General features: G+C 52.7%; 1 protein-coding gene across 1 annotated transcript in view; it reads right to left on the bottom strand.

The window, feature by feature from the left end:
* Positions 1 to 26,126, bottom strand: part of ALX4 (ALX homeobox 4) — a 44,625-nt gene extending 18,499 nt beyond the window's left edge. The window contains exon 1 of the mRNA XM_054400648.1: positions 25,718 to 26,126. Coding sequence (XP_054256623.1) covers positions 25,718 to 26,126 — 409 coding nt within the window. The remainder of the gene's footprint in view (positions 1 to 25,717) is intronic.
* Between the last annotated feature and the right edge of the window lie 940 nt (positions 26,127 to 27,066).

Below are 27,066 nucleotides of genomic sequence, written 5' to 3'. Positions count from 1 at the left end.
GTGTCCACATGTGTGGAGGTTGCTGCTCCTCTCACTTTTTATCTGAACCTGCTTTTTTGGTTTTTCCCCCAGTGGAAACATCTGCTTTTGAGGGCAGACATCACTTTGCTGCCTGCTGAGCTGCATTCACATGCTCACAGGAGGTTAGGGAAGGGACCTCTGCAGATCTTCCAGTCCAACCCCCCTGCCACAGCAGGAGCAGAGAATCCAGCACAGCTCACACAGGAACACATCCAGACAGGGCTGGGAAGGCTCCAGAGAAGGAAACTCCACAACCTCTCTGGGCAGCCTGTTCCAGGGCTCTGGGACCCTCACAGGGAAGAAGTTCCTCCTCATGTTGAGGTGGAACCTCCTGTGCTGCAGTTTATATCCATTGCCCCTTGTCCTATCACAGGGTGCAATGGAGCAGAGCCTGTCCCTGTCCCTTCCTGACCCCCAGCCCTCAGCTACTGATAGACATTGATCAGATCCCCTCTCAGCCTTCTCCTCTGCAGACTGAACAGCCCCAGGGCTCTCAGCCTCTCCTCCCCAGGCAGTGCTCCAGGCCCTTCAGCATCCTTGGAGCCCTCCCTTGGACTCTCTCCAGCAGATCCCTGTCCCTCTTGAACTGGGCAGCCCAGAACTGGATGCAGTATTCCAGGGGAGGTCTCACCAGGGCACCATAGCTACCTGGGGAGAGCTCAGGCTCTTCCCTACCAACCCAACACATGCTGTTTGCTCCTCCTTCCTGTTCTTTGAAGGACACTCACAGAACCTGGCTCTCATATAAAGGAATCACTTCTGAAGTCTCCACACAGAGGCTGTGGCCTGAGTATAAAAGGCACAGTTTCTGCCCCAAGCCTTTCCTCCTCTGGCACCTTCCTTTCAACAGCAGGGTGAGGGTGGGGGGAAGCTGACTTCTGAATGGAAAAAAAAATGCTTCTCAGAACCTGCTGTGGCTGAGGCTGAGTTCCTCTCCACCAGGACATGATGTGGGAAGAGAGAAGGAGCAAGACAACCTTCTGCCATGGCCTCCAGCTGGAGCAAATGGACCTGCTCAGTTGTGTCCCATAGCTTCCTGACTACTGAATGTGGAAGGTGATCATTTGTCACACCAAATATTCTTGAGCTGAGCATCATTCTGGGTTCTCTCTGCTGAATCCAGGGGGCTCTTAGTGAGCTGCCTCTCTCCCATCCATGCCTGAAGCTCCAGAGAAGCATAGCCAGCAGGGCCAGGGAGGGGATTCTCCCCCTCTGCTCCACTCTGCTCAGACCACACCTGGAGCTCTGGGTCCAGTTCTGGAGCCTCTGTTCCAGGAAGGATCTGGAGGTGCTGGAAGGTGTCCAGAGAAGGGCCACGAGGATGAGCAGAGGGCTGGAGCTGCTCTGCTCTGGAGACAGACTGAGAGAGTTGGGGTTGTGCAGTCTGGAGAAGAGAAGGCTCCCAGGAGACCTTCTTGTGGCCTTCCAGGATCTGAAGGGGGCTCCAAGAAAGCTGGGGAGGGACTTTTGAGGGTGTCAGGGAGTGATAGGACTGGGGGGAATGGAAGAAAATAGAAATGGATAGATTCAGATTGGATGTTAGGAAGAAGTTGTTCCCCTTGAGGGTGGTGAGAGACTGGCAGAGGTTGCCCAGGGAGGTGGTGGAAGCCTCATCCCTGGAGGTTTTTGCAGCCAGGCTGGATGTGGCTGTGAGCAACCTGCTGTAGTGTGAGGTGTCCCTGCCCATGGCAGGGGGGTTGGAACTGGATGAGCCTTGAGGTCCCTTCCAACCCTGACAATTCTGTGATTCCATGGTTCCACTGTGGCAGCCAGAGCTGCTTTTGCACATGAAGATGTCTCCTTTTTCCTCTGGGAAATAATGATGGGTGACAGAGAATTATTTCAGTTGGAAAAGACCTCTAAGGTGAATCATCCATTCCAGCCATCAACCCAACACCACCATGGCCATCAAACCCTGTCTCCAAGTGCTATGCCCACATTTCTTGAACACCTCCAGAGATGAGGTCTGCTCTGTCCTGCCTTGTTTGTCCACCTAAAGCAGGGCATGGGAACCAAAAGCCATCCTAGCACCTCTGAACTGATACACCTCCAGTGCTTGCCTGCCAGGGAAGATGGATGGGGCAGGCAAGGATCAGGGTGGGGCAGGTGCAGGGCTCAAGGATCATAGAACCACAGAATCCTGGAACCACAGAATCATAGGATCCTAGAACCATAGAACCACAGAATCATAGAACCATAGAATTCTAGAATCCTAGATCCATTGAATCCTAGATCCATTGAATCCTAGATCCATTGAATCCTAGATCCATTGAATCCTAGATCCATTGAATCCTAGAACCATTGAATCCTAGAACCATTGAATCCTAGATCCATTGAATCCTAGATCCATTGAATCCTAGAACCATTGAATCCTAGAACCATTGAATCCTAGAACCATAGAACAGCGCTGGAAGGGATCTTCAAGGCTCATCCAGTCTGCCCTCCCCTCAATCAGCAGGGACATCCCCAATTAGATCAGGTTGCCCAGGGCCTCCCTGAGCCCCAGGATGCCCTGGCCTTCTGCTGGCTGGACACCACCCCTCCTGATCCAGCTGGCTAAGCTTTAGTGCTTTCCTTGAGTGCCCTTCTGGGGGAACTGCTGTGCCCCTGCCCAGCCCTACCCTGACTGACTTCCCAGCCCTTGTTAGCTTGCTCAGTGCTTGACCTGCACTGCTTCAGGGCTTCTTTCAACAACCTGAGACTGGTCCTCCAGGGCTTCTTTTAATGGTGTGCCTCAGGAGACCTCCTGAGATCTATTGTGAACTCTGAAGACCAAGCTGGATGCTGAGCAAGATGCTGGGGAAAACAAAATCAGCATCACTGGTACAAGACCAAGTGTTGACCAGGGTTATCTCACTCATAGCCTCCTGCCCACTGGGAGCCAAGTCCAAAAGGGGTCCACAGAACCTTGGGTAAGTGAAAGGAGGAAGCAGGAGGTCCTCATGCTGCTTGCTGAAGACTTTCTCTATAGAGAGGAGCTGTAGACCCCTTACCTTGAGGCACTGACCCAACATGGGGCCTCTGCCCTGCTGCCAGCTGAGCTGGCTGGCATCTGGGGGAACCACCTACCCCACCCAGATATCTGCCTTCACAGGATCACAGAAACACAGGATTAACCAGGTTGGAAAAGACCTCAGAGATCATCCAGTCCAACCTATCACCCAGCACCATCCAATCAACTCAACCATGGCACTGAGTACCTCATCCAGGCTGGTTTTAAACACTTCCAGGGATGGTGACTCCACCACCTCCCTGGGCAGCACATCCCAATGGCAAATCTCTCTGTCTGGGAAGAATTTCTTCCTCACATCCAGCCCAAACCTCCCCTGGCAGAGCTGGAAACTGTGTCCTCTCTCCTTGCCTGAGGACCACTCAGTTCTCTAAAGGTCTTTTTCCTTTAGGAAAAAAAAAAATCTGGATACAACAAGGTTGCAAGGTTACTCCTCCCCTGTTTGGCTGTTGGCTACCTCCAGCTGAGTTACCTGGTGATGGGGTTTCATGCAGTCAGAATTCAACCCCTTCCCCTGCTCCATGGTGTGGTGAAGCTAAGCTTTGTACCCACAGCCTGGTAAGACAAGGCCTGAGGAGCTCTGAAGCTGATGGCAGGCAGTGCCATCCAGTGCTGAGGGTGACACAGGGCTTAGGATTAAGCTCCACTCCAAAAGGAAGGGCATAAGCCTCCCTATCAGGTACAGGCACCTGAACCTCAGCCATGCCCTCTGGCCACCATGAGGGTCTTGAGAGCAGCCCTGAAGAAAAGGAGTTGGGGGTGCTGGGGGAGGAGAAGCTCAACAGGAGCCAGCAGTGAGCACTGGCAGCCCAGAGAGCCAAGCAGAGCCTGGGCTGCAGCAAGAGAAGTGTGGCCAGCAGGGCCAGGGAGGGGATTCTCCCCCTCTGCTCCACTCTGCTCAGACCACACCTGGAGCTCTGGGTCCAGTTCTGGAGCCTCTGTTCCAGGAAGGATCTGGAGGTGCTGGAAGGTGTCCAGAGAAGGGCCATGAGGATGAGCAGAGGGCTGGAGCTGCTCTGCTCTGGAGACAGACTGAGAGAGTTGGGGCTGTGCAGTCTGGAGAAGAGAAGGCTCCCAGGAGACCTTCTTGTGGCCTTCCAGGATCTGAAGGGGGCTCCAAGAAAGCTGGGGAGGGACTTCTGAGGGTGTCAGGGAGTGATAGGACTGGGGGGGGGGTGGAGGGTGGGGTGGTGTAGAACAAAGCTGGAAGTGGGGAGATTCAGATTGGATGTTAGGAAGAAGTTGTTCCCCATGAGGGTGGGGAGAGACTGGCAGAGGTTGCCCAGGGAGGTGGTGGAAGCCTCATCCCTGGAGGTTTTTGCAGCCAGGCTGGATGTGGCTGTGAGCAACCTGCTGTAGTGTGAGGTGTCCCTGGCCATGGCAGGGGGGTTGGAACTGGCTGAGCCTTGAGGTCTCTTCCAACCCTGACAATTCTATGATAACAGTGAGCCAACAAGGGATTGCATCCATGGATGGCATCTTCAGGAGAAAGCTGAGGGATCACCAGGGCCAGGTCTCTTCTTCACTGGCTGGTGTTCCTGGAGTACTCTGTTCTGCCTTTGATTGCAATCCATACCTTCCTAAATCCAGCTCCCAGTTCCCATCTGTCACTGAGTCCAGTCTGGGACTTCCCCAGTGCCTGCCCCCAGCACCAATGATGCCAATGGTGACATCATTGCCATCAGGGGTTGGGTTCCATGTTGGTTTGTGTCTCTTTGTCCCTGTTCCATTGGATTGTTCTCATTTCCATCCCAGCTGATTCAGTTTCTTTCCCAGCCCATCAGTCTCTATCCCTTCTTCCCTTTGGGAAGGCAGAGGGGGTCACAGAGAGCCTCTGGCACTCATCTGATGGCCACCCCAGCCCTAACTCTTGACCCTAACCCTCATCCAAGCACTGCAGCAGAGAATTGTCCCTGGACTACTCTTACACTTAAATTAAGGGCAGGCAGAGAAGCCCAAATGAATCCTCCCAGCACAAGCTCCTGTGGGAGCTCATGCTTCCCAATTTGAGCCCCCTCAGGTGTTCCCATGGAGCAGAGCTGGAGAGCCTGTCTGGATGAGAGGCTGTAGGACAAGCAGGGGACATCTGGTGGGGGTTCTGGGAGCTACCATTTTCACACAGGAACTGGGAAGTGGTGGGAAAGCTGGGAGTGAAACCAGGAAACACCCAAAATCAGCTGAAGCTCAGTGAGCACAGAAGGGGTTAAGCCTATCCACTGGGACATGTTCAGAACAAAACAGTTCTGCTCTGCCTCAGGTTTGGGCAGTGAAGAAAGGTCCAGAGGAGGGAAGAGAACCACCCAGCCTTTGCCAAACCTGTCCTTGGAAGCACAGCTACACCTCATTGCCATTCTGCCTGCACACTGCACAGTCTGGGAATTGCTAATGCTCCTCCAAGCACTTCAAGGCTTTAGGAGTTGTCCAGAAAGCCAAAAACCAAACCCAAACCCAAATCTCTTTCTGAACAACTCCTAAAGCATGGAGCTTGGAGGAAGATAGCCAAAATAAAAACAAAAACCAAACATACCAACCCCAAATCTCTTTCTGGACAATTCCTAAAGCCTGGATCTTGGAGGAAGATAGCCAAAAAACAAACCCAACCCCAAATTTCTATCTACCTCTATTGCTGTCCCATGCTGAACTTGTTGTCCACCAGCACTCCCAGCTCCTTCTCCTTGGGGCTGCTCTCCAGCAGATCCCCTCCCAGCCTGTCCTGCTGCAGTTCATTCTTCCTTCCCAGGTGCAGGACTCTGCACTTATCCTTATTGACCTTCATGGATGCAGGAGGATGTTCAGCAAGAGCACTGTGCCTTTCCTCTTCTTTCTTTTCCAACACACTTCCTGCTTCCTGGGATTTTGGAGAGAGAAGACCCACAGACACCTGTCTGTCCTGGACCATTACCCCCAAGTGAACCATTCTGCCTTTTCTCCTCATCATCCAGTGTGTGAGGAGCCTTGTTGGAGGGATGCCTGGGCCACAACAAAGCCCAGTGAGCCAAGGCACTGCCCTTGCCCAACCAGGGCAGTTGGCAACCAAGAGCCACCAGGAGCACAACAACAATTCTGGGATGTCTAAACCTGAGTTTTAAACTTAGCATTGTTGAATATTTTTGCAGCTTGCAGATGACACCAAGCTGAGTGGTGCTGTCCATACCCCAGAGGGACAGGAGGGCATCCAAAGGGACCTGGACAGGCTGGAGAGGTGGTGCCCAGGGGAACCTCCTGAGGTTCAACAAGAGCAAGTGCAGGGTTCTGCTCCTGGGCCAGAACAATCCTCACTGTCAATACAGACTGGGGGAGGAGGGGAGAGAAAGCAGCCCTGAGGAAAAGGACTTGGGGGTGCTGGGGGATGAGAAGCTGGCCAGGAGCAGGCAGTGTGAGCTTGCAGCACAGAAGGCCAAGGGCAGCCTGGGCTGCATCCAAAGCAGCATTGCCAGCAGAGCCAGAGAGCTGATTCTGACACTTTGCTCTGCTCTGCTGAGACCTCACCTGCACAGGAAGGACATGGACCTGATGGAGAGGGTCCAGAGGAGGGTTGTGAAAATGCTCAGGGGGTTGGAGCAGCTCTGCTGTGAGGACAGGCTGAGGGAGCTGGGGGTGTTCAGCCTGGAGAAGAGAAGGCTCCAGGCAGACCTAAGAGCAGCCTGCCAGGACCTGCAGAGGGCTCCAAGAAGGCTGCAGAGAGACTGTTTGCAAAGACCTGCAGGGACAGGACAAGGGACAATGGCTTCAAACTAGAGCAGAGCAGATTGAGATTGGATGTGAGGAACAAATTCTTTACTCTGAGGGTGGTGGAACACTGGAAGAGGTTGCCCAGGGAGGTGGTTGAGGCTCCTCCCCTGGAGATATTCAAGGTAAGGCTGGATGAGGCCCTGGGCAGCCTGATCTAGTTGGGGCTGTCCCTGCTGACTGCAGGGAGGTCAGACTGGATGAGCTTTGGGGGTCCCTTCCAGCCCAGCCCATTCTGTGACTCTATGAAGGTGCTGCTGGCCTCAGCCTCTCAGCCCCCCTGGCTCATGCAGTACCTTTTGTATCTTGGCCATCCAGCCTTAAGACCTCCCTCAATCCAACATACTCCACAGTCTTCAGACCTTGAAGCTTCTGCCACATCCAGATTCCTTTTCCCAGCCTTCTGCTGCTTGCCCACGTTGAGCTTTTCTTCTGCCCACAGCTACATCAATGTGCTCCTACTTTGCCTGGGTCCAAGCCAGTCTGGACCACCTCCTAGCTTCAATGGGCTACTGCAAGAAGAGTGAGTTCAGAGCTGGCTGGAACCATGCCCAGGAATCTGCAAGTGTTTAAGGTGTGAAAAATCAAAGCTGTTTCTTCTGAGACTTGCTGTCTGGGGCTTGTTGTGAGACAGTTTTGCAGAGAAAAGGCATGAGTCATAGAAGTGCTTTGATTGGAAAAGCTCTTTAAGATCATCCACTCCAACCATTCTCTAACTCTGCCCAGGCTGCAGCTCTACCCTGGGCAGGGATACAAGCAGAGATAATCACAGCACCAGTAAATATTTGGCTTGGAAAAGACCTTTCAGATCATCCAGTCCAACCATTCTCTAACTCTACCCAGGCTGGGGCTAAACCATGACCCTCAGCACCACAGCTCTGCCTCTTTTCAACACCTCCAGGCATGGGGGATCCAAACCCCTCCCTAGGCAGCCTGTGCCATTGTTTGGGAATCCTTTCAGGGAAGAAGTTTCCTCTAACATCCAACCTAAACCTCCCTTGGTGCAATGTGAAGGCCATGAAGCACCTTCCCCCCCCAAACCCCCCAGCTCCACTGAAGCCACAGCACAGTGTACCAGAACTTAGGATAAAAACAAATCATCACATTTGGGTGTTTTTCCTGACATGGAGAAACCAAAAGTGTAGTTTTTAGCTATACTCTTGCAAACAGCTTCATTGACTCAGATGAACTTTAAAAGAAAAAAAAAAAAAAAAGAAAAAAGAAAAAGACAGCCAGAGGCAACCAACTGCTGTGGGAGCTCCTCAGCCAAATCATTGTGTTTGGATGAAGTTAGAAGCAAAGTGGAGGCAGGATTTTGGTGGGAAGTGTCAGACAGTAGACATAAACAACAGCAGCTCTGGTAAGACACTTCCAAAGGGAGAACAGAAACCTCAGGGCTCTTGGAAGTGATGTAGCTCCTGGAGCACTACTGGAGAACAGAAACCTCAGGGCTCTTGGAAGTGATGTAGCTCCGGGAGCACTACTGGAGAACAGAAACCTCAGGGCTCTTGGAATTGATGTAGCTCCTGGAGCACTACTGGAGAACAGAAACCTCAGGGCTCTTGGAAGCAGTGAAGCTCCTGGAGCACCACTGGAGAACAGAGTCCAAGGGAGGGCTCCAAGGATGCTGAAGGAAATGCAGCACTGCCTGGTGAGGAGAGGCTGAGAGCCCTGGGGCTGTGCAGTCTGGAGAAGAGAAGACTGAGAGGGGATCTGATCAATGTCTATCAATAGCTGAGGGCTGGGGGTCAAGAGGGAGGGGACAGGGACAGGCTCTGCTCAGTTGTGCCCTGGGATAGGACAAGGGGCAATGGATGGAAACTCCAGCACAGGAGGTTCCACCTCAGCCTGAGGAAGAACTTCTTCACTGTGAGGGTCCCAGAGCCCTGACACAGGTTGCTCAGGGAAGTGGTGGAAGCCTCACCCCTGTAGGTTTTTGAGGCCAGGCTGGATGTATTTCAATGCAACCTGTGCTGGATTCTCTGGTCCTGCTGTGGCAAGGGGGTTGGACTGCAAGATCTGCAGAGGTCCCTTCTAACCCCTGACATCCTGTGAGCCTGTGAACCTGTACTTGCATCACAGATCACCTTTCAGCTGCCCACTGACAATCTGCTGACCAAAGATTACTTACAAACATCATCCCAACATCAACCTGGGGCCCAAATAGACCTCCAAAAAATGATCACTGGGTGCCAGAGCCCTGGAGCAGGCTGCCCAGGGAGGTTGTGGAGCCTCCTTCTCTGGATCCTTTCAAAAGCCACCTGGATGTGTTCCTCTGCAACCTGATCTAGGTGTACCTGTATTGGCAGGGAGGTTGAACGAGATCATCCCCAGAGATGCCTTCCAACCACCACCATTCTGGGATTCTACCCTTCTACACCACTCTGTGAGACCCCACCTGGAGCTCTGGGTCCAGTTCTGGAGCCTCTGTTCCAGGAAGGATCTGGAGGTGCTGGAAGGTGTCCAGAGAAGGGCCATGAGGATGAGCAGAGGGCTGGAGCTGCTCTGCTCTGGAGACAGACAGAGAGTTGGGGTTGTGCAGTCTGGAGAAGAGAAGGCTCCCAGGAGACCTTCTTGTGGCCTTCCAGGATCTGAAGGGGGCTCCAAGAAAGCTGGGGAGGGACTTTTGAGGGTGTCAGGGAGTGATAGGACTGGGGGGAATGGAGAAAAACTAGAAGTGGGTAGATTCAGATTGGATGTTAGGAAGAAGTTGTTCCCCATGAGGGTGGTGAGAGACTGGCAGAGGTTGCCCAGGGAGGTGGTGGAAGCCTCATCCCTGGAGGTTTTTACAGCCAGGCTGGATGTGGCTGTGAGCAACCTGCTGTAGTGTGAGGTGTCCCTGCCCATGGCAGAGGGGTTGGAACTGGCTGAGCCTTGAGGTTCCTTCCAACCCTGACAATTCTGTGATTCTGTGGTTCTACTATGCAAGAGACACTGGTTCCTCCTGCTCTCTGAATACTCCTGCAGGGCTTAGCCCTTGTTTTCACTGTGGGGGAAGGAAGTGACCTCTCAGGATCACCCAGTCCAATCCCCCCTGCTAAAACAGGGTCACCCACAGCAGCTTGCCCAGGATCACATTGCCCAGGAGGTGTCTGAAAGCCTCCAGAGAAGATTCCTGGGCAATTTCTGACCTATACATGGATGTCTGTGTGACAACACAACCCGCATATCAGAAGGGCTCTACCTAAACAAGGGCTCTGCCTAAAGAAGACTCCATCCCTGCAACCCAGCACCACAACCAGAGCTTTGAGGCTTGAAAGTTGCCTTTTCTGGCAGGGTAGGAAGCAACGGGAGGCCTTAATGCAGGTGGGAAGAGCAACTGCAAGCAGGGTGGCCTGGAGAGGAAAACAAAAGCATCCTGAAGCACAGACCAGGCTGTGATCAAAAGTGCTGATCCGGAAGGTACACACTGCTGTGGAGTTTCCTAGCTGAGAGCAAGCAAGACCTCTCTGTCCTCTTCCCCTCTTTGGACATGAGCCTCATTCACAGAAGCACAGAATGCTTTGGGTTGGAAGGGACCTCAAAGCCCATCCAGTTCCAACCCCTCCTCACCTCCCACCAGCCCAAGTTGCTCAAGACCTCATCCAACCTGGCCTTGAACACTTGCAGGGAAGGGGCTTCCATGACCTTCTGGAAAGGATGGAATCTGAGAAGCACAGGTAACCACTTCAGTGCCCAATGTTGATGGCCTCTCAGCATTTTGGGGGCCACTAGGCACCAAAGCATCTCCAAGCATTCCCAGCTCCTGGGCTCAGCACATCAGTGACTCTTGGAAGCTGCAAGTGGGATGCTTTCTCCTCCCTTCCCACCTCAAATTAGGCTTCCCACAGACTTGTCTTCTTGGATTTGCTGTCTCACCATCCAGCTGAGGCATGATTCTGAAGGCCTGTACAGGGATGTCTGATTTCTGCTGCAATCCACCAAAAGGCTCCCAGGAGAAGGCAGATGGATGGAAGTAGTGGGGCTCCAAACTGCAAAGCTCCTTCAGTTATGATGCTGTAGGTCCCAGCAAGCCAGAGTTTTACAGTCCAGGTCTTGGTGCTGGAGGAAACTATGGAAGGTCTCCACCCCAAAGAAGGGATTGAGGAGCCCCTGAGCTGCACTGGTACCAAGAGGCTTGCTTGGAGTTAGGGAATGAGTACTTACACCTGGTGTCTTCTGCCTCCCAAAGCAGCCATGCAGGTTCCTAGAGGACCTTAAATGACATTGTTCACCCCCCACCAATGAGTCCCATAGCTGATGAAGCTGAGGCTTGTCCACAGGGGTGGCACAACTCCTGTACAGTCCAATTGCTTCAGCTTGTAGTAAATCCTGCACTAAATGACCTTCTGTGGTGAGTAAGTCCCTTGTAGAATAACTCCCAGGTGAGAGGAGATGGGAGGTGTGTATGTAGCTTTCCCAAGAGCATGAGAAATAGAAGAGAAAACTTTGGTGCTCCAGGATGTTCAGGTGCCAGAGCAGAAGCTCTATAGAGCATTACTGGTTGGGGACAGTCTGGAAGCCAGGGTGTCATAGAATCATAAAATTGTCAGGGTTGGAAGGGACCTCAAGGATCAGCCACTTCCAACCCCCCTGCCATGGCCAGGGACACCTCACACCACAGCAGGTTGCTCACAGCCACATCCAGCCTGGCTGCAAAAACCTCCAGGGATGAGGCTTCCACCACCTCCCTGGGCAACCTCTGCCAGTCTCTCACCACCCTCATGGGGAACAACTTCTTCCTAATGTCCTATCTGAATCTCCCCACTTCTAGTTTTGCTCCATTCCCCCCAGTCCTATCACTCCCTGACACCCTCAAAAGTCTCCCCCCAGCTTTCTTGTAGCCCCCTTCAGATCCTGGAAGACCACAAGAAGGTCTCCTGATAGAGCATCTGGGGTGGTGGTGATAGGGGAGGTGATGTAGTTGCCCACTCCTTGGCTTCTATTGCTGTACAAGACACACAAAGGTGTCTCAGAAGGGTCAGGCAGATACCAAGGCACTGCGGAGCTGCAATGGAATATCCAGGCCAAGTGTCATGCAGTTGGCTCAATGCCTCCTCCCAGCACCAGCCAAGCTTCCCCTCCCCACCATCCACAGGACACTGAGTACCTCCTGTTGCATTCAGCAAACCTGCTGCAATACTGCAGCCTCAAAGACTCTGCCTTGTTGCATGTTCCTCACATCTAGGCCCCCAAATATGGTGAAAAATTCATCCCCTTCAAAGCTTGGTCACAATCACAGCTTTTTTGGTTCCTTTTTGGGTAAGCTTCAGGTCGTTTTTCTAAAGAAACCCATAGCTACCAACAAATATTGCCTGGCAGATTCCTCCTCAGGCAAAGAACCAACAACATCAACAGCTACGAATCCTTGCAAAGGCCCCAGGAGACACTTCTCAGTAGGACTTCTCCCCATCTTTGGGGACCTCCTTTTGAAAGGCAACACATGCAAGAAATCCATCCCATTTCCCCCAGTGATTTTCCATCCTCTGCCTGCATTTTTCTCCAAACCAAGCTCAGCCTTGACTGAGGATTTTGCAACCTCGAGACGTCCAACGGGTTTTGACATCGTCACGAAACCTCAGGAGCTCCTTTCGGAGTGGTTTGGGTACAATGAGCTCTCATGAATACTCACCACCCATTGTTCTGTTTCCCCATCTCCCATACAACATCTCATTTTTGAATTCCAAGCTTTCCCCATCAGCAGCAGAAGAGCTTTTGCCCTCTCTGAAGAGTCTGTACCCAAGACCAGACCTCATTGCCAAATGAGTTGGGGTTGCTTTGTTGGTTTTTTTCAGTCACACCTCATTTTTGAGACCAGGAGTCTCTTTGAGGGCCACTTTTAGCTCTTTAAACTCTACTCTTCCAAACCCACATCTATGACCTAATACTTGAGGGCACACACACAGAGACTGAGAGTGTTGGGGCTGGTTGGTCTGGAGAGGAGAAGGCTCCCAGGAGACCTTCTTGTGGCCTTCCAGGATCTGAAGGGGGCTCCAAGAAAGCTGGGGAGGGACTTTTGAGGGTGTCAGGGAGTGATAGGACTGGGGGGGATGGAGCAAAACTGGAAGTGGGCAGATTCAGATTGGATGTTAGGAAGAAGTTGTTCCCCATGAGGCTGGTGAGAGACTGGCAGAGGTTGCCCAGGGAGGTGGTGGAAGCCTCATGCCTGGAGGTTTTTGCAGCCAGGCTGGATGTGGCTGTGAGCAACCTGCTGTAGTGTGAGGTGTCCCAGCCCATGGCAGGGGAGTTGGAACTGGCTGAGCCTTGAGGTCCCTTCCAACTCTGACTCTGGAATAGTTTCACTCCTGCAGAATGTGAAAGAGGGAGGAAAATAAGGAAGCAGCCTCAACCTTTCCTTGCTGTTCTGCTGAGTTGTCTGACCCCCCAAAAAACAGCATTAAAGCAAAGTGCTACCAGAGCTTTGGTGACTCTGGTCCCCATCCCACAGCACCCTCAGCTGTGTTCAACCAAAACTGCTTCAGCTCTGAAAACAGACAGCTGCAGAGATCAGCTTCAGTGCAGCAAAGGGCTGTGCTGGGCAAGGTATCTGCGGCCAGAAGAGCTGTCAAAAATCTCTTTTGGGGGACTTTTTGAAGTGGGGATAAGCAGCTTCACTGTGCTAGGGGCTGGCAGCTTGTGGGCAAGCTGCTGAGTTAGAGTGGGCAAAACCAATACCTCCTGGGTAAATCTAAATGAGGCATGAACACAGCAAAAGGGTCACTGCTGATCTGCACCAGGGGAGAGAGGCTCTACAGAGGGACTTGGATAGGTTGGATCCATGGCCAGCATTCACAGGAGGAGGAGCTTCAACCAGGCCAAGTGCCAAGGCCTGACCTTGGGGCACAACAACCCCAAGCAAGGCTCCAGGCTTGGGGCAGTGTGGCTGGAAAGCTGCTGGCAGAAAGGGACCTGGGGTGCTAAGGGCCAAGCAGCTGAAGAGGAGCCAGCAGTGTGCCCAGGTGGCCAAGAAAGCCAAAGGCATCCTGGCTGGGATCAGCAATGCTGTGTCCAGCAGGAGCAGGGAGGGGATTGTCCCCTGGGACTCAGCTCTGGGGAGGCCACACCTGGAGTGCTGTGTCCAGTTTGGGGCAGCTCAAAGATGTGGAGGTGCTGGAGCCAGGGCAGAGGAGGGCAAGGAAGCTGGGAAGGGCCTGGAGAATAAATCTGATGGAGAGAGACTGAAGGAGCTGGGGATGGTTAGTGTGAAACAGAGGAGGCTGAGGGGAGACCTCCTGGCTGTCTACAGCTCCCTGAAAGGAGGTTGTGGAGAGGTTGGTGCTGGTCTCTTCTCACAGGGAATTAGTGATAGAACAAGAGGGAACAAACTCATGGTGCTCACTGGGCAGGTTTAGACTGGACATTAGGGAAATTTTTTTCAGGGAAAGAGTGGTCAGGGATTGGAATGTGCTGCCCAGGGAGGTGGAGTCACCAACCCTGGCTGTGTTTCAAGGTGGTTTGGATGTGATGCTTGGGGCTCTGGTTTAGGGGTGACCCTTGTAGAGTAAGGTTCTGGGTTGGACTTTGTGATCCTGAGAGTCTCTTCCAACCTGAGTGTTTCTGTGCTGTTTCTGTCATCTCACCTGGGTTCAGGTGGAAGCCTCAAGCTCATGGCAGCCCATTTCTAAAAAGGTATCAGCTCCTATTTGAGGGTCTCCCATAAACCAGGATGTCCCCATGGCTGGGCATGCAGTACCTGCTCTGCTGTTCTCTCTCTCTAGGGAAGGCAACAGGAGCCCCATGCTACACTTTGCCATGGACTTGTGCTGACATGAAAGCCATTTTCACCTCCAGATATCCAATGGGGAAACCAAAATGAGCCTAGCCAGGTACATCCCAGATATTATCTGCTAATGGCAAGGCACAGGCAGCCTTTGATTAATGTATTGCACACCAAAGCTCTTGTTGGCCTTTTTCTTCTACCCAGGACAACAGATGAGGTCCAAGAGTTGGCTGCAAGCTCAAAGAGACAGCTTGAGGGCTTGCCCACAGAGGCAGGAGCCACAAACAGATTGCCCAAACCTCTTTGCTTCACATGAACCATGTCTTTAAAGGAGAAGCATGGCAAGCTGAAAGCCCTGGTGCTCACTGACCAGGTCCCAAGCTCAGGGATGGACATGCTGAGTGTCAGTTCATCTCCCACCTTGGCTGTGCTGAGCATTTCCAGTCTCCCACGTGCATTTTTCTCCAGATGCTTACCCCAGTCCCCTCCTTCCCTCATACCCATGAGGAAGCTCAATCTTGGCTTGTTCCATCACCTCCCTTTCTGTCTAGGGTCAGCTACCAGTACCTGAGTGAGCACCCTAGAAATGACATAGCTAACAAACCCCTCTCCTGCTGCTTGACCTCCCCTGGAGCCCTCCCTCTGCCAAATGGAGGCAAAAGGGTTTGTTCAACCAAGAACTCCAATTTTTTTGCCACCAAGGAGAAGGGGATTTCCAGCAGAGCCAGCCACAAAAGCACCTTCCCCAAAAGCAAGCTAATTAAAGGGAAGAGTGAGGTTCTCTGAACATCAGCTTAATACCCAACCCTGAGCACCACAAAACCTTGCTGCAGCCTCAAGTCTACCTTCAAACCAGCATCACCCAGCCTGGCATGTGCAGCTTTGGGTCCTCCTGGTTGAGTTTGGGCTTTCCAGTCCATTTTCATGAGGCTCTGTCCTGACCAGTCATGTATTTATAACAAGCTCCCCATCAGAGCTATGATTAACCAAGCTCCTGAGCTCATGTTTGGTGTTGTAGCCAAGTCCCCATTGTTTCCTATCCTACACAAGCCCTTTTTATTTTCCTGACAGCTTGGAGTGATATGAACTGGATGAAAATGCTCTTCTCCTCTAGCAGAGGACCTTCTCTAAAGCAACCAGCTTCTCACTCTTCCAGTAGCAGCTTTCCAGCTTCTGTTTGAGGGCAGAACCACAACATTTAAGCTCCACCATAAATCCCACAGCTTTGTGGAGTGTTTCTGGCCTCCTGTACAACCTGCCTGAGTGTCTAGCAACTGGTCCATTGGCTATTTATCTTGGAAGTCCTCACTGGCATCTGGAGAGGTGAGGAACCCAGAATGTCTGCAGGTCCTCTGCCAATTTAGGTGGGTCTCTTCTTTGTCTTGCCTCCTAGCATTTGGCTGTGTCCTGTCTAGCTCAGACTGGTATCTGGCTCCAATCTGCTTATGAAGGTTCAGACCAAATCTTGATAAGGCAGGTTGTGTCTGTAACACAGAGCTGCTCAGCTCTCAGGTATGGGTCCTTGCCACAGCTGCGCTCCTGACTCCACTCTGGGATGAGGTCTGGGCATGCAGCATCCCAGAGGAGAATGGAAAAGAACCACATGCTGCTCCAGGAGGTCTTCTGAATCCCCAGTCCAGGCTCCTGAGAATACCCCTCTTGGGAAACTGCATCCATCCCCCCCACCAGTGCTAATGCTCCCAGTCAACACTTAAAGTCCTGAGGAGGAACCCTCCGCTACAGTAAGGGACTGGTGAGACTTGAAAAGTTCCTTGCATGAAAATTCCTGCCTCCTTGAACACAGGAGCCAGCAGATATGTGGAGTGCTGGTGGACAACAAATACACCATGGGCCAGCAATGTGCCCTCCTGGCCAAGAAGACCAATGGTCTCTGGGGATGCATGAAGAAGAGTGTGGCCAGCAGGTCAGGGGAGGGTCTCCTCCCCCTCTACTTTGCCCTAGTGAAGCCACATCTGGAGTATTGGATCCAGTTCTGGGCTCCTCAGTCCAAGAGAAACAGAGAGTCCAGCAGAGGCTACAGAGATGATGGAGGGCCTGGAGCATCTCTGTGAGGAGGAAAGGCTGAGAGCCCTGGGGCTGGTGAGCCTGGAGAAGAGCAGCCCCAGAGGGCATCCGAGCAATGCTCAGCAAGAGATAAAGGACCTGTGGGGGACAAGAGGCTGAGGCCAGACTCTTGTCAGTGGTGCCCAGCAACAGGACAAGGGGCAACAGGCACAAACTGGAACCCAGGAGGTTCCACCTGAACAGGAGGAGAAACTTCTTTGTTGTGAGGGTGCTGGAGGCCTGGAGCAGGCTGCCCAGAGAGGTTGTGGAGTCTCCTTGTCTGGAGAGATTCCAACCCCCCTGGCCATTGTGATCCTGGGCAAGCTGCTGTGGGTGCCCTGCTTTAGCAGGGGGGTTGGACTGGGTGATCTCCAGAGCTCCCTTCCAATCCCACCATGCTGGGGTTCTGGGATATATAAAATATACTCCCTATTACAGTTATTTCAAGACATTACAAGTTTATTTCCTCCAGCCAGAAGCCAGCCCACAGTGCTAGTTCTGTCTCCTCCTCATCACCCTCATTTCCACTCACAACACTTCTCCAATGGGCCTTGACCTTCTGCTGCTTTTGTGATGTTTTCAGACTTTTACTGACTAAAGCTGGTTGCTCCCTCCACAAGCTGCACAAGTTTCCACCCATCCTCAGTATGCCTGCCAGTGACTGAACCAGTTCACCTCTCCAACTCCACCAGCAGCTGGAAATCCACTTGCCTTCCAGCAAGCAGATTAACTGCAGCAGGGCAAACCCACATCTTCCAAAACCACCAAAATCCAACCATTTATCAGATGTAAATAGGCACCTAACTGCTGAGATAAGCAATGTGATGTCTTTCCATCAGTGGAGATAAGGAGACACTGGAGCCCATGACACACCAGCTTGTCATGGCTGAATCCTGCCAAGACCTGAAGAGAGCAGGATGTTGAATCACAACTACTCTCAACAGCCAGATCAAGAATCTGATGCTGGTGGATTCATGCTGGTAGAGTCCAGAAAACCAGACCACCTTCCAGAATGGTGCTGAGTCTGCCCTTCCAAGATCACAGGCTCACAGGATGTTAGGGGTTGGAAGGGATCTCCGAAGATCATCGAGTCCAACCCCCCTGCCAGAGCAGGACCAGAGAACCTAATACAGGCTGCACAGGAATGCATCCAGATGGGGCTGGAAAGTCTCCAGAGAAGGAGGCTCCACAATCTCTCTGGGGAGCCTGCTCTGTGAACCTCACAGTGAAGAATTTCCTCCTCATGTTGAGGTGGAACCTTCTGCGCTGTAGTTTATATCCACTATTTCTCCTCTTCCTCTTTGCCTTCCTCTTTTCTTTCACCTCTGCTCTTTCTTCACAGAATCACGACAGAATCACCCAGGTTGGAAGAGACCTCAGAGATCATCAAGTCCAACCTATTACCTAATACCTAACACCTCCTGACAACTAAACCCTGGCTCCAAGGGCCACATCCAAGCTTTTTTTGAACACCTCCAGGGACAGTGACTCCACCACATCTCTGGGCAGCACATCCCAAGGGCAATCTCTCTTTCTGGGAAGAACTTTCTCCTCACCTCCAGACGAAACTTCCCCTGGTGCAGCTTGAGACTGTGTCCTCTCCTTCTGTCCCTGCTTGCCTGAGAGAAGATCCCAACCCCCACCTGGCTACAACCTCCCTTCAGGCAGTTGTAGAGAGCAATGAGGTCTGCCCTGAGCCTCCTCTTCTCCAGGCTAAACACCCCCAGCTCCCTCAGCCTCTCCTCACAGGGCTGTGCTCCAGACCCCTCCCCAGCCTTGCTGCCCTTCTCTGGACACATTCAAGTATCTCAATGTCCTTCTTAAACTCAGGAGCCCAGAACTGGACACAGCACTCAAGGTGTGGTCTAAGCAGTGCTGAGCACAGGGCAGAATGACTTCCCTGCTCCTGCTGGCCACACTCTTGCTGATGCAGGCCAGGATGCCATTGGCCTTCTTGGCCACCTGGGCACACTGCTGGCTCCTCTTCAGCCGCTGTCCACCAGCACCCCCAGGTCCCTCTCTGCCTGGCTGCTCTCAGCCACTCTGTCCCCAGCCTGTAGCACTGCCTGGGGTTGTTCACTCCATGATCCACCTCTCTTTGATCATTAAAATAAATAAATTAATAAAATAATTACCCTAGAATTATCAAAACTGCTCTTTACCATCCTGTCTGCTTCTGTGACAATCCGCATATGAATGATACGAATGAAGACCTGGCCAAGCAGTGCAGGTAAGAACTGCTTCAGCTGAGCTCACACAGAAACCAAAGTGAAGGTCATTTGTTTAATAGATGTAAGTAGCTGTCCTCCTTACTTAGGAGCTTTCATGTGCAAGTTGGGGCAGCAGAGAGACCTGCAGCTATGGCAAATTAGTCTAACACTTGACTCACAGGAGATGTTCCCATCCATCTCTCTCTCTCTCTAAAGGCTTCTCAAGTCACAGGGGGTCCTGCCTCAGCTGCAATTACTGCCCAGGCTTCTCCTCATCCAGAACTACTTCTCTTTTCCTTCTGAAAACATATCTAAATGAAAATATTTGACCTAGTGTTTCTGAGCTGAGGAGCAACTAAGATGAGATGGGACATGACTTCTGGGGCAGGCATCACCGCAAGGAAGGCTGGAAAAGAACCACAGGGTGCTCCAGAAGGTTTCACAGCCTCCTGGACGTTATCTGAAAGGTTGTAATTAGCCCACATCTTGTTTTGGGCAACCAGTATAGGTTGCCCATGCTGATGAGCTACTTTATAAAGATACAGCCATTAACAAATTGAGCCTGTTCCATGTACTGAGAGATCTGAGCATACAAGAAACACACCAACTGCTGCAGCCTCTTGCACCAAACAAAGCCCAGGTGGTCCTTATAGCACCTGAGAAACCTCCTTAAGGACCAGGAAACTTAAGTTCAGTCCCTTCCAAAACCAAGCACAGGACTTCTACCTCACAAGCTTTCAGACTCTGGCAGTGGGCACCTTCCCCAGCCCACCAAGAGTCTCCTTCTGCCAGAGTTATGGCCGTGGGAAGGTCACACCGATGTCACTGAGTGAGGACAGCTTCACCTTGCACAAGTCACTCACAGGTTCTGAGCCTCAATTTTATTCCAGCCCCAAAATGAGAAGAAAAGTCTCCTACCACCACAGGATGCATCATGCTTTTTACCTGAGTACTCCAACAGCTGCCCAAATGCCCTGAAGAAAATAATAAATTAGCTTATGGACTCCAAGGAGTGAAACTGGCTCAAGAACTGAGAATTAAGGCAATGGAATAGACAGGGCTGGGCTGGAGATGTCCTTCAGCAGCAGCTCTTGGCTCCCAGCCTCCCAGACACCACCTCCTCCCTCTGACAAGGGAAACTCATCACAGCTTGGAAAAGGAATAAATCAAGATCTGAGGGACTGAAGCCTGCAACATTAGCTCCCCTTCAATCCTGTGAGTGCCTTTAACTTGGGAGGTTGGGAACCGCAGCCAGAGCAACCTCTTTTGATTCCTAACTTGTTTGGAGCAGTCACCCATAAGAGTGAATCACTGCAGCCAGTCGGTTAGTCATGCAACCACACCGAGCATACCCTCGGATGGAGGGCTGCACAAAATAAACAGCCTCCAGCTCCAGATAACACACACAGAGAGCTCACCTCAGCTATCTGCCATCAGCACAGCCTCGCAGCAGCACTCCTACACTCAGCCCTTAACGAAAAAGGTGCTCAGGAGGCAGCTCCCCCCTCTTCCCCCTTCCCTCCCCGCCCCACTACTCGCCGTCAGTGCTTTTCTCCTCTGCTTCACGCTGCGTTAGCTTTCAACATAATGAAGTCCCCTCAAAGTTTTAAGGCTCTTTCTCCCTCTTTTCTTCCCTCAGCTTTCTCGCTGATGGGGTTACGAGCTGCGGCGGGGCAGGGCTACACGCAGAGTTAATCACAGAGCCGTTAAATATTTCGGTTGGAAAAGACCTTTCAGATCATCGAGTCCAACCATTCTCTAACTCTACCAAGGCTGGTGCTAAACCATGCCCCGCAGCACCACATCTCTGCCTCTTTTCAACGCCTCCAGGCATGGGGGATTCAACCACCTCCCGAAGGAGCCTGTTCCAATGTTTGAGAACCCTTTCAGTAAAGAAGTTTCTTCTAAGGTCCAATCTAAGCCTCCTCTGGTGCAACCTGAGGCTGTTTCCTCTCGTCCTATGGCTTGTTACTGGGGGGAAGAGAGCGACCCCCGTCCCATCATCAGCGAGCAAGTCGAAAATAAACAGCGAAAGCTAAAAACTCGTCCGGCGAGGAAGGAGAAACAGGAATAGGGGAAGGGGGAGGCTCCTTTGACATATAAACAGCCCGGAGCAAGAATCCTCTCCAAGCCTCCAGCCAGAGGAAGGCATGAGAAGCTCAAACCAGCTTTTTCGGGGACGAGTCGCGAATAGAACCCTCCTGCTTGGCCAGAGTGAAGCCCTACCTTGGCGTTCTGCTCCCTGAGGAATTCACGCAGGTTTTCGCGGAAGAAGATCCCGCACCTCCCAGGGTGTCTGCTCAAACAGAACTCTCGGCCAGAGCTCCCTCCCCTCCCTGGGAGGCTGCCGGAGCCCTTGAATGGCAGATCTGGTGGCCCTATTGTAGAAAAGAGAGGGCGATTGCCAGGGCGGCGTCAGCAGCACGCCGGGAGCCGCCGGGGCTCAGCCCAACCGAGTACCGGGGGCAGGCACCGGCCGTGCCACCGCCCCGCTCCCCTCCGCTTCTCCTCCCTGATGTCCTCCGGGACTGCGTCCCCCTTTTTCTTCCGCTTTCCCTCCCTTTATTCTCTCTCGTTGCTCTCCCTTCTCTGGGCAGCATTTCCCCCGACCCCGGTGTGGCCCCGCATCCCGGCGGGGAATGCTGCGGGGGAGTACCCCGAGCACCGTCACCCCTCACCCCCCCCTCTCTCCAAGCACTTTCATCCACGGGAAAGGAACCAAAATAGAAGCTGCGGGGAGAGGGAAGAGGATGCAGGACCGAGACGGCAGACGCAGCCGGGGGTATCCCCCCTAATAAACCTCTTCTGCACCCTCGGACCGGTGGCGAAGCCTATTCCGCGGAGGTGCTCAGTGGGGATTCAAGCTCCCACAGCCCCCAAATCCTCGGTGCCGGGGCTCAGCGTGTCCCGATGTGGAGAAGCGGGAGGGCACACGGCCCAATCGCCTCTCTCGGAGCTGCTGGAGTCGGGGGAAGGAGGAGAGATACTCCTGTCCCCCCTCCCCAAGATTCGCAAAGCCCTTGAACGTGGGCGGAGGGGGAGCGGGAGAGACCGGGAGGCGGTGGAATTGGGGAGGGGGAGGTTGAGCTGCCAGCGATCTCATCCCTGCCGTTCGCATTATATCAAGGGGAGGAGGAGGAGAAATACATTAGGAGTGTTCGTTAAAAAACTGCCACCGATGAACGGATTCCGAGCCGGTTGCTTTCCCTCACCTTCTCTTCGCAAGCCGCTTTTTTGGGGTTGGTTTTGTTTGTTTGTTTTGGTTTGTTTTTTTCTTTGCTGGTTCAGTAGGAGAAACAAACTCTCGTTATTTGCATCACCCAGCACTTAAAAAATTCCGTCTGCCAGAGAAAGCCCGCTTTCCTTTGGGCAAACATTCCCATCGCATTGCCCTTCACTTCCCAAAGGATCTTTGGGTGGGTTTTGGGTTGATTTCTGCCCCCTCTCCCGCCGGCCTCCAGCCCGTATTTCTAGCTGCATACATTTGTGCGTACAGATGTCTCAAGATGCTTCAGCTCCACGCAAGAGAAAGAGCAAGTTGAATTACTACAGAGCGTAAATCAGTCGAAAACTCGTTTCAACCTCCCCCACAAACCAAGCTATCGAATCTGTGCCGAGGGATTTTATTTAAAATTTCGGCTTTAATTGACGGTGCCCAGCTAGGATTCCCCCAGGATCCCTTTCCAGGGTCAGACCGGCAGTCGCCGCTCCGAGGGGTCCGTGGGGAACTCAGAAGGGACACCCCCCCGCTCCATTGCCCCCGGCCCGGAACGTTCCTAAGGCCAGACCGGCAGCCGCCGCCCCGAGAGGTCGGTGGGAAGCCCAAACAGGACCCCCCCCCCGCCCAGGATCCCTTCCCGGGGCCAGAGCGACAGCTCCCGCCCCGAGGGGTCTGTAGGGAGCCTAAATGGGACCCTTCCAGGCCCCTCGTAAGGCCAGGTCGGCAGCCGCCACTCCAAGGGGTGAGTCGGGAAGCCGGCCGGGACTCAGAGCCGTCCGGTGTCCCCAGTGCCCCCGGCTGGCAGCTCTTCGCCCCGCGTCCTCCGTGTATTTACGGCCGCCGATCTCCCCGGCCTATATTTATCTGTAACGATGCGATAGAAGGGCTTAGATCTCGAAATAGAAGCCGAGAGCAATAGATGGCAGGCACGGGCTTTTTATAACTCCAAGCTCCGTGTTTATTAATGAATTAAAACTCAATTAAACAAATGAAAAAATAAAAAAAAGGGGACACGAATACACACAGACATCCTCTTTCCCGCCGGCTCACCGGGCCCCGCCGCTCCCGGGGACTTTGCAAAGGAGGAGGGGACAAACGGGGACCAGAACTGGCTGTGGGGTGCCCGTGGTCCCCCGGGCAGTGCCAGGAGATAGCTCGCTGCAGATCCCGGAGCAGCACGGGGAGCGGAGGGGAACCGATTGTTTTGTCGGCATCGGGATTTATTTTTTAACCTCTTTTTTCTCTTTTTTAAAATGTTTTCTTTATTTTTTTTTCTTTTTTGGGGGTTGGGAATTGTTGTTTTTCTAAATGGAAGATCTTTGGGCCACGGCGCCCCACTCCACCACCCCCAGCATCCTCCTCAGCACCGGGCTGCTCCTTCCCCGTCTGCACAAGGCGTGCGGTAGTACCGGGACCGGAGCCGGAGCTCGGCGGCTGCCTCTCTCGTAACTCTCCCAGTCCGCCTTGCATCCCGCCTGGAATTTAGATGCCCTGAGAAAGAGGACGGATCGCTCTTTCCCCGCTGTCACTCGGGCTCGGTGGTGGTCCGGTCCCGTTAACCAGGCTCCCGGCGATTTCCCGGTGCCGGTAGGGGATTCCCGGGCAAAACGCCTTTTGGAAAGAGGCGGAGAGTGTTGCAGCCGCTCTGCAAAACCTCGACTTGCTTATTATTATTAGCGACTCTCTCTCTTAAATCTTTATTATTTATTAAAACTGTTATTTACTGTTATTATTAAAAATACTATTACTATTATGACTAGCATTATCACCACTAATTATGCTCTCGGATCCATGTGTATCTCATTATTATCGTCCCTACCCACATCACAAGGGGCTCGCCACCCGACGCGGAGCTCACACACACACACCCCCGAAGTCAAATCCGGCCCCCGCTTGAAAATAAATCGGGGGAGGGAGGGGAGAGGGGGGGTGTGGAAACTCCGTGGTGGTGGTGGTGTTAAAGAGGGCGATTAATTAGAGTGGAGCTTTACTAGGGGTTGTAAAGTGCCATCATCACAGGCTAAGCCGGCGTTTTGCAACCTACTACAGCAGGAGAGCCGCTTAACAACGAAATGGTGACGGGGCCGTGAAGGTCCCAATGAGGGTTTTCTGCGTCCCCTTTCGCCCTGTGGAAGAGGATGAGAAGGTCCTCGAGGGGCTCCTCGGTCCCGTTCGTGCCCGTTCCCGTAGTCCCCGGCCGGGCTCTGCGTTCGCTTCCCAGGCACGGCTACGTGGGGAGGAGGGCTTCATGCCCTTGTCCCCAGCATTCACCTGGAAAGGGGGAATCGCGTGTGCGGACACGGATCAGGGGACAAGGGAGGGGTGTGGGGACACCTTGGGGGCATTCATGGGGTGAGGGACGGCTTCTGGACGCGGCCCGGCCCGTCAGGGTTGGGGAGATGGGCAAGGAGAAGGCATCCCGGCCTCTTCTTCAGCCTAAAGATGGGGGAAAGGGAAAGTAAAGAGGGGAAAAAGTCCCCAAAGTTATGGCGACAACGTAAGAGGTGGAACGGCGGCCCGGCCCGAACTTCTGCCGCTTTTCCCGCAGCCTCACTTCGCGGTCACCGGCCTCTTGAAGAGGCCCTGGAGACCTTGTCACGACTTTGTCCTTGTCCCTACCCGGGGAGAGACGACACTTAGAACTGGTTTGACGGGGTCGGGGACACGGTGGATCCCATAAGCGGGACGCTCTGAGTCCTTTCTGGGGCATCCTCGGCTAGCTCGCACCGAGCTCACTGGGAGGGAGATATTTCATTCCCACCTTCTTTTACCTCGGAAAAAATAATTTTTTTGGGGGAAGTTATTTGTTTGTTTATTGATTTTGTTTGTTTCTTTGAGTTGATGCTTTATTTTGTTTTTATTTTGTTTTGTTTTGTTTTGCTTTGCTTTGTTTTGTTTTTTTTGAGGGGTGGTGTTTTAGTTGTGGGTTTGGTTGTTTTGGTGGGGTATTTTATTTGGTTGGTTGGGTTTTTATGTTTGTTTTTTTGTTTGGTTGGGGTTTGTCGTTTTAGGGTTTTTGGGGGTTTTTTTTGTTGGTTGATTTTTAAAAAGATATTATAATAATGATTTTTTCCCCCTAAAAGCCTCGAAACATTGGGGGGAGGGAAGAAAAAAAAGAAAGAAAAAAAAGAAAAAAGCCTCTTTAAAACCCACGCAGGGAATCAACACAAAAAGCGACCCCCATTCAGTCTGTCCCAGCCAGCAGCCAACGCAAGGATATGTCTTAATTACCGTTAATGTCCCTAACGAGGATGCGAGGGCCCGAGGATGCGAGCGGAACATCTGCAGCTGGGCAGAAACCATTGACGGCCGGGGCAATTAGAGGAGAAAGTGGGAGATAAGGAAGGGGGAGAGACCCTTAGAGTAGAAAATGAAGATTTCGATGTAACCCTTCCCAGAATTATCCCTCCTGGCAGAGGGTCAGTATTTTGCGCAGCTGGTTCGCTCTTTCTCTTTTCTCTCCCGATTTATTGCAGATTTCAGTGAGTGGAACGCTTCGATTCCTGCGCTCACGAATTACAATTAAAAGATAATGGGGGTGGGGGGTGGGGGGTGGGATGTACGACGACGAACGGGAAAGGATGGACGGGTGGCCTCCAGCCCGGCACCGCAGCGAGACGAGGCTCTGCTCGGCCAGCTGGAGCCAGCCAAAATGTCCTTGACCCCCAAGAGGACTTGTCACCCCCCCACACACTCCAACAACACCACCCCCCCCCCCCCCCCCCCTCCTTCCTTTTCTGAGTCTCTGCTCGCCCCGGACTCACCGTAACAAGAGACCTGCAGGGCTCCGTTGTGGCCGCTGCTGTCCTGCAGCTTGAGGTTGCTCTCCGGGGGGGTTTTGCAGGGACCTCGCTGCATGTAGAGCTGCTGTTGCTGTTGTTGCTGCTGTGGCTGTTGCTGCTGTTGTTGCTGCGCAGGGTATTTGTTAAAGGCGGCTGGAGCCTGCCCGCTGCCATCCAGGGACTGACATTCCGGCTGGCTGTAGCGGCTCCGGCACTTCGTGCTGCTGTCACCAAAGCCTTGTCCTTTGCTGGCCAGGAAAGTAGGGCTGAACTTGTCACTTGCTTGAAATGCCCTAAAAGGCGAGGAGCTTTCTGTGCCCTGGGAGGCTGCGTTGTAGTAGGAATCCATGGCAGCCGGATCACAATAAGAAACACAAGTATCAGCATTCATTCCTAAAATTAAAAGGGCCCGAGTGTCCTTAATGCGCTTTGGAGGGGCACCAGGAACCTCTCTTCCCCTTTCCCTCTCGCATAGACACACACTCAGGGCTGGGCCAGCGAGCTCTAAGAGGATTCAGATGTTCTTGAAAGCTGACCAGATCTCCAAACCCCCTTAAGATCTTGCACAGTAAAAGGGGGTCTTTGGCTTTCCCTCCCTCCCTCCCTCCCTCTCTCTCTTCTCTCTCTCTCTCTCTCTCCCCTCTCTCACACACACACTCGCCCTCCCGTCTCTCCCTCCAGACTTCTCTGCCCTTCTAACAGAGGCTCCTCTCCGCACTTTCTCCCCCGACAGAGAGCGGAAAAAAAAAAAAAAGGAAAAAAAAAGGAAAAAAAAAAAAGAAAGAAGAAAAAAAGAGAGAGACTTCTCCCCCAATTAATATGTAGATGATGACAGTAGAGGGGAGGGGGCCCGGGAAGGGGTGTGTGTGTATATGTGTTTGGGGGTGTGTGTGGAAGCAGAGAGGGGTGGAGGTCACATCTTTTGCGTTAAAAATAATAATAATAAAAAAACCCAACAAAACCAAAAACAGAACAAACGACACCCCCCCCCCACCCCCAGACCTCACCAAAAAAATACGAAACAAAAAACCCCCAAAAAACTCCAACCCCAAACTGAAAAAAAAACAGACCCCCAAACTAAACAAACAGTCCTGATGATTAAAACCCAGAAAATCCAACACGATATTGTGGCGGGGTGGATACGGGATCCAACATCGGGAATACGCTGGATTCGCCCCGGCCTTCAACCCCGCGGCCCCCTTCTCTCTCCTAAAGGCAATATGGGTTGTAGATACTATACGTCTTTAAGCTTCCCCCACCCCCTATTAACCCTTTCAGGGTTGGAAGATCTCCCCAGGCACGGTGGTGACCCAGCACATCTCCAGCCAAGC

The sequence above is a fragment of the Indicator indicator genome, chromosome 4 (genome assembly GCF_027791375.1).
Source record: "Indicator indicator isolate 239-I01 chromosome 4, UM_Iind_1.1, whole genome shotgun sequence".
Classification (NCBI taxonomy): Eukaryota; Metazoa; Chordata; class Aves; order Piciformes; family Indicatoridae; genus Indicator; species Indicator indicator.
Note: the sequence above shows the minus strand (reverse complement) of the source record. Positions and strands in the feature narration are given on the sequence as shown.